This window comes from Lygodium microphyllum, chromosome 10, assembly GCF_053477565.2.
Source record: "Lygodium microphyllum isolate KBCC chromosome 10, Lygodium_microphyllum_v1.1.10, whole genome shotgun sequence".
NCBI lineage: Eukaryota > Viridiplantae > Streptophyta > Polypodiopsida > Schizaeales > Lygodiaceae > Lygodium > Lygodium microphyllum.
Window position 1 is genome coordinate 61,817,121 of NC_141144.1, and position 10,269 is coordinate 61,827,389.

The following is a 10,269-nucleotide window of genomic DNA, read 5'->3' on the forward strand; positions in this document are numbered from 1 at the left end:
ATTCAAGATGCACACAAATATAAATACACATGAGTATCTACTTATAATGAAGATGGCAAGGGGGAGAGAGAGAGAGAGAGAGAGAGAGAGAGAGAGAGAGAGAGAGAGAGAGAGAGAGAGAGAGAGAGAGAGAGAGATTTCAATAAGATATTCTAGATGTAATTAATTTGTTATTATAGTAAATAAATATCAAACATGTATCAGACAAAGTACAAGATCACAGTGTGCAAAGTACACCATTAGTTGTCCATCAATCTCACTTTGAAGCATGGGTACCTAGCCTTGATTGGAACATATTATTTGTTGTGAACAACACACTATGTGTCCTTTTTTTAAAAAGCAAAGGGAAGTAGCCACTTTGGTCACAAAACATGAAGTGAGTGAGGTGCAACTTCAAAACTTTGCAAGCCCATAATTGCACAATGCACGGCTAGGGGGCTTGGGCAATTAATAGTCATTTTGAATATAGCCATGTAGACCCCAAGCCACATAAACAATTGTAGCCACTTTTATGAAATTTTTTGTAAAAAACAAGCCATTACATAGATGACCCTAAAACATTCACAGAAACATCAATATATGGGAAATTAGATAAGCCCAAATGAATACATATTGTGAGAGGCATTCACAAATAGCTTTTCTTCCATACATTGCTTCAAGTTTATGTTGTACATGACATAGCCTTATCTTCTTGATTGGCTCTATGGATCTACAATAGAAAGGGATTAAAAAACCAAGATATAAAAGTGTTTCTGGTTCTACTCCACAACTAATATGCTAGTAATAGCCTCACTAAGCTTATAACAACTTCATTAGAGATTTAAAGAAATATCAGCCCATGAATATCCACCATAACATTTATAATTTTGTCAAATTTTCTTTAGAATTAGAAATTATTTTTCATTATTCTAGATATGTTGGCTAACAAAATAGAGCAATAATTCAATTTCTAAAGGTTTAATACAACTAAATGCTAATATACACTTGCCAAATTATTGTCATGAATCAAATTGAAATTTGAAACCCATTGAAATGTAAGAAAATGACTAAGATTGTGTTGCGTTCTTGACAAGTCAATTTCTATGCATCCATGCTAAGTAAAGCAAAAAGCCATAACATGTTTAGTTGGATGGTAGAAATTCAAGTACATTTAAATAGTTGATTTGATGGCAATGATAACAATGATTATGATAACACGATGATTGTCCTCATGGTTGTCATTGTTTAAAATCATCACCATCATTGTCAATTATGTCAAAATGAGGAGGATGATGGTAACAATGATGCTATTGGTGGTACTAATGATGTCAAGCATTTTTTAAAAAATTTTGGTAATGTTTCGTTGCATACCTAAGGGGTGAATAATAAGGACATGCAATCATCATGCATGATGTAAAGAGAGAACAAGAGCAATACTTACCCAATCAAGAAAGATTGGATTGTGTCATGTAGAACATAGACTTTAAGAAGCTATGCAAGGATAGCTATTTGTGAGTGCATGTCACAATATGTACTTGATTATGTGAATGTTTGAGCTAACTAAAATTTACCAAAGTAGTGTTTTTTGAAATGGTCATGGAAAGGGAGGGCTCTTTCATTATTGTGGCCTTGATTAAACAATTAAAGATGAGTTATATTAATGGTGGAATAAATATGTGTAGCATGACCTTAAAGAGTGGTCCAACTTTTGTAGGTTGAACTAGTCACCTAAGCTCTATAGATTATACGATACATTTCTACCATTTTCATCTTCATGATGTGGTCTACAACCTAGCAAAATAGAAGGCCTAGAGCAAGCAAGTTCCTTAATGCCATACCTTGGAAAACTATAATAATACCACTTTACTATATACAAGTATAACTCCAAACCTACATGTTTCACAAGCTTTAATTTTCTCATTGAATAGTGAATATTGGCACATATATATATACATAAAGTTCACTTATCCTTATTAGAAAATTTGAAACAATGTAATCATTGTCATCATAAGTCCCACGAACCCACATGTTACTGAATTCCACAAGTCAAAATTTCAAGGTAAAAAGCTTTTGTCTCTACTTTTTGCCTTAATATTCAATACTTTCATGTCTTCTTAAAAAGAAGTGGTGATGGCAAGGGATCTTTAGGAACTCATAATTAAAAACCATTGTATATTAGGGAGGAGACATAATAGGGTTTTCCATTATCCACCTATTATATTGGTACATGAACTTGTATAACAAGTTATTTCATGGTGTGTGCTCATGATAATGATGGTACAAATGCATCTTCTTGAATTGAATCTTAGGGATACTTTGCAATAGGGACAGTACTAGGATTTGAAGAAAGTACTGCTAGTGATTTCCTCTGCAAAAGGAAGCCCTAAATATTAGAATTAAGTTAAGAAAGATATTATTTAGCTCAATTTTCAAGCCACAAAGTTACTTCAAGTAACCCATTCTATGTCATTGAGGCACAATGATCAAAATTACAATCCCACAACTCATTCAACCAAGCTAAAAGAGATCATTGTTTGTCTGTAGTTATGGTGCATTATATACCTTTGTATGTGAAAAATGTTACAAATGTTGATATGCACTATGTAGTTTGTACCTAGTAGGTGCAATATGCATGCATTAAAGTGCTTTCGAGTTGAAAGATTCTTGCCATTCTTTTTTATATTGTTCATTATTATCTATGTTCATATGTTGTTGCCCTACTAGCTATGTTTAGTTATTGTTCCTCTGTCTTTGTAAGAAGTTTAACTTAATTAGTTGGCTTAATATTTGATTTTAAGAGCCTTCCTAGTTGGGTTGAATTCTCATACGCTACCATCTATTATAGCATTATCTTACTTGCAATGCAATTTTTTGAATGTGACACAACAATTCACAATTGAAATGTCAAGACTACCTTGTTCCTTGGGAGGACTCTCTTTCTCACTCACTCTATGTGTGTGTGTGTGTACGTGCGCGCGCCACGCATAAGAAGTTTTAGACAAATTATCACTATAATTCCTACATTGAGAATCATGATGATAACATCATGACATGATGATAACATCATGACATGATGATAACATCATGAGCTTTTGCAAGGGAGGGGATGCATACTTAGCTAGGTGTGATTGGGATAACCTTGCGCAAATCGAATGTAGCTATATATGTAGTGCCTCTCGAGTAGAAGAAAGGGGGGGGGGGAAAGGGAAAATGCCCCTTTTCTCACACGGGAAAATATCAAAAACTTCTTGTAATTGGGGGTCCTCTCTCTCTCTCTTTATGTGTGTGTTTGTCTATATTATACACACACACACACACACACATATATATATATCTATATGTGTGCGCGCGCATGTATATGTATACACTTTGGTACGTGTGGGAGGTATAGTAGCATGTTACCTTGATGTAGTTGGCGACACGGCCGGACTTCTCCCGCGTGTAGATGGCGGACGCCGCGGCCTTGAGGACGACGTGGGGGTCGGCGGAGTGCTTGACCTTGTGGCTCATGTACTCCCTGGAGGAGTCGGCGGCGGAGTCGCTGACGGTCTCGCTCATGCGCTGGGCGGAGCGGGCCACCTGCAGCAGCTTCTCCAGCTCCGCCTCGTTAAAGGCCACGGCGGCGTCGCAGTAGGCCTCCACGGCGGCCTGCGCCGCCCCGCACGCCGCCCTCTCCCGCCTCTCCGCTACCTCAGCCGCCGCGAACGACGCCTCCGCCGCCTCCGCCAGCCTCTCCACCGACTCACTCAGCGCCGTCGGTAATGCCATCCTCCCCGGCCCGACTGCTTCATCGACGTCATCCTTTTTTATATTTACGTGCTGCTTCCCTCCCATGCTGCTTCTCCTCCTGCCCCCCCTCCTCTCTCTCTCTCTCTCTCTCTCTCTCTCGTAGAGACGCGTCATTCAGATTTCAGATTACGCTCTTCGCTTCCTTCGATAGGTATTAGCGCTCCGGCTATCCCTATATTAGAGAAATATATTTACAATATTGGGTTTATATTGTGGAATCCTATTGCTTATATACCTTTTCAGATATACCAAGAAAGCAATGATTATATCCAACCATTGAGACTCTAACAGATTATGACACACTATATATAGATCTTGACACACTATATATAGATCTTGAATGTGAGGTTCTCACGAATCTAGAGAGGCCATGTGTCTTCCATCTTCTACCATTGCTGTAACGCCAGGTGTCCCTCCTTGAGGGACACCACACCTCTCCCAAAGGTAAGCCAAGTGAAGTGTATTGGATGACTAAAGTGTGTGGCATGTTTTGACCAGTGGTAAGCCAAGTGAAGTGTATTGGATGACTAAAGTGTGTGGCATGTTTTGACCAGTGGTCTTCTCTTCCCACTAACACCAAGGAACATCTTTTGGTGTGTATTTTGGCACCAATGTTTCCTTGCTTTGCTTCTTTTTGGAGTTGAGTTTTGTTTTTGGCCTAATTATGCTTCTACACACATTGTTTATTCTTGTTTCCTCTACATACTAAGATTTGTGCTTGCACTGCCTCCTGGTGGGATGTAGTGCCACATCATGCTCTTATTCTTGTACCTCATTTATGTTTACACTCTTTTGTTCTTCTATTATGTATCTTCCATTCTAACTCTTTGTCTCTTGTTGTATGTTTGTAGGTTGTCCACAATTTTCCTGGCTTCATTGTGCAGCATCCTAGAGAGGTTGTATTTGCTTTTGACTATTTGTGACAAATGCTTTGAAGTATGGTCTTAAGGCCTGAATATGAGTTGTTATCACTGTGACCTTTTGCAGTGCCTTGCCCTGTATGTGTAAGTTCTTATTTTTTCTATTATTTGATAGGGGGACTAACCCTCAATGAAGAAAAGATTCTAATAGTTCCGGCTTCCTAATGGGGAAATATATATTCACTAAATCCTTTGCAAAAATCCCTATTTTGATGTTGTTGAGTGTCATAGCTTCATTTTTGTCTTTTTCCTAAGCCTACTACAGGTTTCTATGATGAGCTAAATGCAATATTGGCTTGTGTTGCTGACAAGTAAGTGTACCAATCGATTGCATCTTTGTGTTTTGGTTGCACTTTCACTAGACTAAGATCTAGAGGAAAGATAGGATCTCGTCCAGTCAATGCCCTAAAGGGACTTAATTTTGTGGATGCTTGCACATATGTTTAGTAAGCTTGTGTTATGAAGGGTAAGTATTCATTTCATCTTTGATGTAGTGGGTCAACATACATTGCTACCATCTGTTTTATTGCTTTATTTAACCTTTCAATTAATCCATTCATTGGGGGGTGATAAGATGAAGTGAATACATATAATTTCATCCCCATGCTTTGTATTAGCACTTCCATTACTTCACTTTTAAAATGTTGTCCTTGGTCTAAAAGAATTATTCTTGGGCATGAATGTTGTAAGATAACTCTTTGGAGTAGACAAAGAGCTATACTAGTGGTTGTGGTATCTTGTAAGGCTTGATTCTCACACTACCTTGTGAAATAATTTTTCAAAACTACTATGTATTTGTTTCTTGATATTGTTTTCGAGAATGGACCAATAAGATCCCATCCCACAATCCCAAATGGAGTCCTTGGTGTTATGGCTATAGCTTACCATAATTTGTAGGTCTTTTTCGGGGTTTATGCATATCCTTGCAATAGAAATTATGAATCCATGAAATTTCAAGCATGTGGCTCCCCATTCGCATTTGTGTGGTTATAATTGTGGATTGCACTTTTTTATTCTTTCGAAGACTTGTATAAGTATTGATTTGTGCTCTTCCCATGTTTTTGTGTGTATTAAAATATCATCCAAGTAGATGGATAATACCTTCTTTTCTACCAAATCTACAAAGATTTTGTTTTTCATCCACTGGAATATACTACTAGCATAAGTACTGATTTATGTTTTCAAAGATTTGTATAAGTACTGATTTGTACTCTTCCCATGTTTTTGTGTGTATTAAAATATCATCCAAGTAGATGGCTAATACATTTTTTCTATCAAATCTACAAAGATTTTGCTTTCCATCCACTGGAATATACTACTAGCACCACTTAGACCAAATGGCATGCATTTGAATTAATATAGGCTTGACGTTGTGCGAAAAGCTATCTTATGAGCTTCTTCTTATGCCAATGGTATTTGCCAACATCCGGATGCTAAATTTAGGGGTGTAAAGTAATTAGACTTACCCAAGGTATCTAGCAAGTAATCTAATCTTTGCAACGAATATACATCATGTTGTGTTATCTTATTTAATTGTCTGAATTCAATACAAAAGTGGTATGTGCCATCATCTTTCTTTACTAGATGGGGTTTCAATGTCCAATCACTTGTAGATGGCTGAATAATTCCATTTGCGAGCATATCTTTAACAACTTCATTGATGTAGTGGTTCTCTTTTGGGGATCTCCTCCTCATTGCCATTTTTATTAGGCTTGTTGTCTTGGTAAATTCATAGTGTTAGTGGCTTTCTTTTTCTTAAATAATTCTTTGAATTATTGTAGTTTTTCTTTTATGTCTTTTGTTCGTGTTTCTTGTGGAACTAGTGATTCCTTTCGTGCCAATGACTTATGCACAGTTGATGTTGTGTTTTTAAAGTGTTATGATAGGGATTTTTGGTCTTTGTGCTCTTAGTGTGTGGTTTTTGAAATCTAGTTGTGTTTGCATCTTAAGTAACCAATCTAAGCTAGTATGATGTTAAAAACTTGTCTGGCTCTATTGTGACTACCTAGAGATCGTGTTTATGCCCTTTGTAAATTTATGCAATATTTTGTAACATCGCCCTGGTTGTTGTAGAAGAAATTGTTTGGTTTTCCTTATTGATCCATTGTTGGTAATCGTCATCTATTTGTAACATTGTTTTGAGTGTTTTTCATGTATGGTTGCCTTCGTATTGTGCTTTGGACATTCTGTACATCTATAGTTGTTTGTGTTTGAGTGTTAGCTTCAATACATTGAGTGATCTATATTTCTTGATGAAAAGATGTTGGTCCTTGATCCCTCACCCTTCTTTAGTACATCACCGAGTAGACTTGGCCATTAAAAAAATAGTTTCATCTCTTCAAGCATTGTGGGATCTACACGAAGTGTAACAACTGGTTTAATTTTACTGCAAATCGAGCCATGGGTTTATGCTATTTTTGCTTGAGGTTTTCTTTTTATTGCAAGGCTATCTACATTATATTTTATTGTGTGAAATCTCTTATGAGAGCTTTCTTCATTATTGACCAACTTCTCTTGGCTTGTATAGGTTGCTGCATAAACCATGTTGCTCTGATGCCTTCAATAAGTGTTCAAATTTCTAGTGACTTTCACTCGTCTGACCATGCATGAAAAGTGGAAATATTCTCAAAGTGATCTAGCCAACTGAGGACATTTTCGATCGGTAGTCCAAATGATTTTAGTCGGAATTTTGGATCTGTTCTATGCGTTGATTTGTTTGATTACTTGCCAATATATTTGCTAAGGTCTGATTAGTGTGATTCCTTTGCAGCATTAATGAAGATATTGCATGAAATATCTACTCCATGCTTATTTATTGAGGATCTAGAGTGAATTTTTTTTTCATAGTGGCATCTTTGTAAGGTGGAGAGTTTGGATGTGCACGTCGTGAGCTTGCTCATTGACTACTTTGTGAGGTTGTAGCCTGGCTTTTTTTTCAATAGATTTTATAATGGAAGATTGGCGAATAGAAGAGAAAATTTAAAGGAGCTTTTCAGAGGAGCTATGTGGATGAAAAGTGTATGTAGCAGGGAAAAGGACTTGCAAGAGCTTTTCAAGAGTGGTATGTTGAGAGAAAACGAGGGCAACAAAGAAATGAAGGATGTAGAAGGGGTTTGCGTAGGATTTTAACCCACCGTCTCCACTAATGTGAAGTAATACTATAGTGTTTTTCACCCACCCTTGCTTTCACTCTTTCTCCTTCCTTTCCCCCTCTCTTGTACACCTTTTTAGATACACCAAGGAAGCGATGGTTACATCTAGCTATTGAGGCTCTAACGAAATATGACAGACTAGAGACCTGGAGTGTGAGGTTTTGGCTAATCTGGATAGGCCACATGTCTTCCATCTTCTACCATTGCTAGAATGCCATGTGTCTCTATTGGTGGGACACGACAATATTGTTACAACTATGGAAAGAGAGTGAGAAACAATACAATGTGCTTTGAGAGAAAATAGAACTCCTCTTCATTTATAACCAACCCTAAAAATTGAAAGCTGCAATGGCTTTCAAAGAGTCCTAGGCCTTCATATGAAGTGCTTTGCTTTCATGAAAATTGCAAATGAAGGCCAAACCCTTAAATTGACCTTTATACTTTGAAGGTCTAAGTTTGGAAAAGGCTTCTAATTTTTTAAAGTATGATAAAAATTTTATGCCTTCATTATATATATATATATATATATATATATATGGTCATTTGATGAACTGTGATAGCCTATATCCTAAGAATTGAGATGGTAAATTTGGACCCTTTTCCTCAAGGAATTCCTTATATGTGTACCCTCTATATCATGTGTGTTCAAGGCCTATTTGCAAATATCCTTATCTGTGAATTTTTCCTTAATAAAACATAACCCTTTTCTATTCAATATCTAAGTAACCCCTTTATATGGGACCCATCTGTATGTTAAAAATGTGTAAAAATGGTACTTAAAAAATCCATGAACCCACGTGATACATACATATATTTATGATTGAACTCCCAAGCCCTTTTCTCTCTTGGGCCTTGTCCTGATCTCTAACCTCTAGGCTACTTGGCACCACGTGCCCTTCCATTCGAGCCTTGAATGGCGAACCATGATCCTTTCCCTTTTGGTTTTGCTTGAGATAGCCTCAATTCTTGACTCTCCACTCTGTGAGCTATGGTGCTCTAGCCTCTAGTCATGGGAAAAATAAAATAGCTATGGATAGGTATACTCATGGGTCCCCCAAATTTTGCCATGTTGGTTGGGGGACCCATGAGAGCACGCCGCCAAGAGCATTTAGTTGTTGGAGAGCCCTTCTTGCAGGAGACCCTTTTGCCCTTTGCCAACCTACTCTAGTCCCACCCTCCTAGAGCTAGCACCTGCTACTACAAGCCCGAATGGTCCCGAGCTCCCACACCTACCATGAGCCCCCCCCCCCCCCCCCCAACGTAGCACCCTACCATGAAATATTAGCATATTATTATTACTATCATATTCATTTCTTAAATTAAACTAAACTACAGACACATAGATCCATATTATTATAATTTAGTGCCTAGGCATATGATTAATATTATTATCACCAAGCATATGATTAATATTACTATCATATTAAATTTTTATATTAAACTAAACTATGGACACATAGGTCTCACTAAACTATATTGGCTATCACATCAAAGACAAGGAGGCCCATGCGAGTAGCACAACTAATTCTAACACATGATGGTTTAGTGATAGCCAATATAACCAATTTTTTATATTGAAAAAAACTATAAACACATAGGTATCACATATGATTAATAGCCAAATTTTTCTATTGAACAAAACTATAGACACATAGGTCTCATTAAGCATATGATTAATAGCCAATTTTTTATATTAAACTAAACTATAGATACATAGGTCTCACTAAGCATATAGTTCATATTGCTGTATATATTAACTTTTGTATTAATAGACACATAGGTATACTAAACTATAGACACATGATATATGATATAGGTTAGCTAAGCACTATAGGCAATATGCATATATAGTAGATGATGACATTTGGGCTTTGAATTGAGCTTATTGGCACATGCAATAGGATATCTCCTTAATAGATATGCAAACCACAAAGCTAGGGAAAGTCCTAGTTTTTGCAAAAGAAGTAGTGTGCACATAGAGTTGGAAAAGTTAGACTACCTTGGGACTCATTCAAACCTCTCATGCACTTGAGATTGCAAAGTTTTTAGTACACATATTCGAGATAAGTTAGGACTAATAAGCACCATGGTAGCTTAGATGTTTTCACTCTAGGGCACTTAAGACAAGTTCTAACACTTAGGCAGGAACTTGAGACCCATAACACATCACAAGGGTACACAACCTTTTACACAAGTAAGTAGGCATATGCCCCTTTCAATTGCACTTTTGCAAACTGTGCTTCCTTGTTTGCAAAACCATCATCTTAGGGTTTACACCAAGGATTAGTTGGAACTTTAATCTCTAACTTGGAATATCCAAGCACTTTACCCTAGGCAACACATGCATCCACACTTCTTTTAGGTACATCCCTCCTTAGACACCATAGATTCTTAAAAACCCTACATACATACACCATCAAGTCCTTTTC

General features: G+C 37.1%; 1 protein-coding gene across 1 annotated transcript; it reads right to left on the reverse strand.

Moving 5' to 3' along the window:
• Positions 1-2,047: 2,047 nt before the first annotated feature.
• LOC148030074 (uncharacterized) lies at positions 2,048-3,861 on the reverse strand. The gene is made up of 2 exons (XM_087687199.1): positions 3,382-3,861; positions 2,048-2,347 (listed from the first exon to the last, which is right to left on the reverse strand). The coding sequence occupies exons 1-2, from the start codon at positions 3,811-3,813 to the stop codon at positions 2,285-2,287; spliced, it is 495 nt and encodes a 164-aa protein (XP_087543325.1). The 5' UTR covers positions 3,814-3,861; the 3' UTR covers positions 2,048-2,284.
• Positions 3,862-10,269: the final 6,408 nt, after the last annotated feature.

Excerpts from the sequence above, each read along its gene's own strand:
- LOC148030074 (XM_087687199.1), bottom strand. The coding sequence starts at position 3,813 with ATGGGAGGGAAGCAGCACGTAAATATAAAAAAGGATGACGTCGATGAA. Across the intron at positions 2,348-3,381 it reads GTGTCGCCAACTACATCAAG|AGGAAATCACTAGCAGTACT; the intron begins GTAACATGCTAC and ends TTCCTTTTGCAG.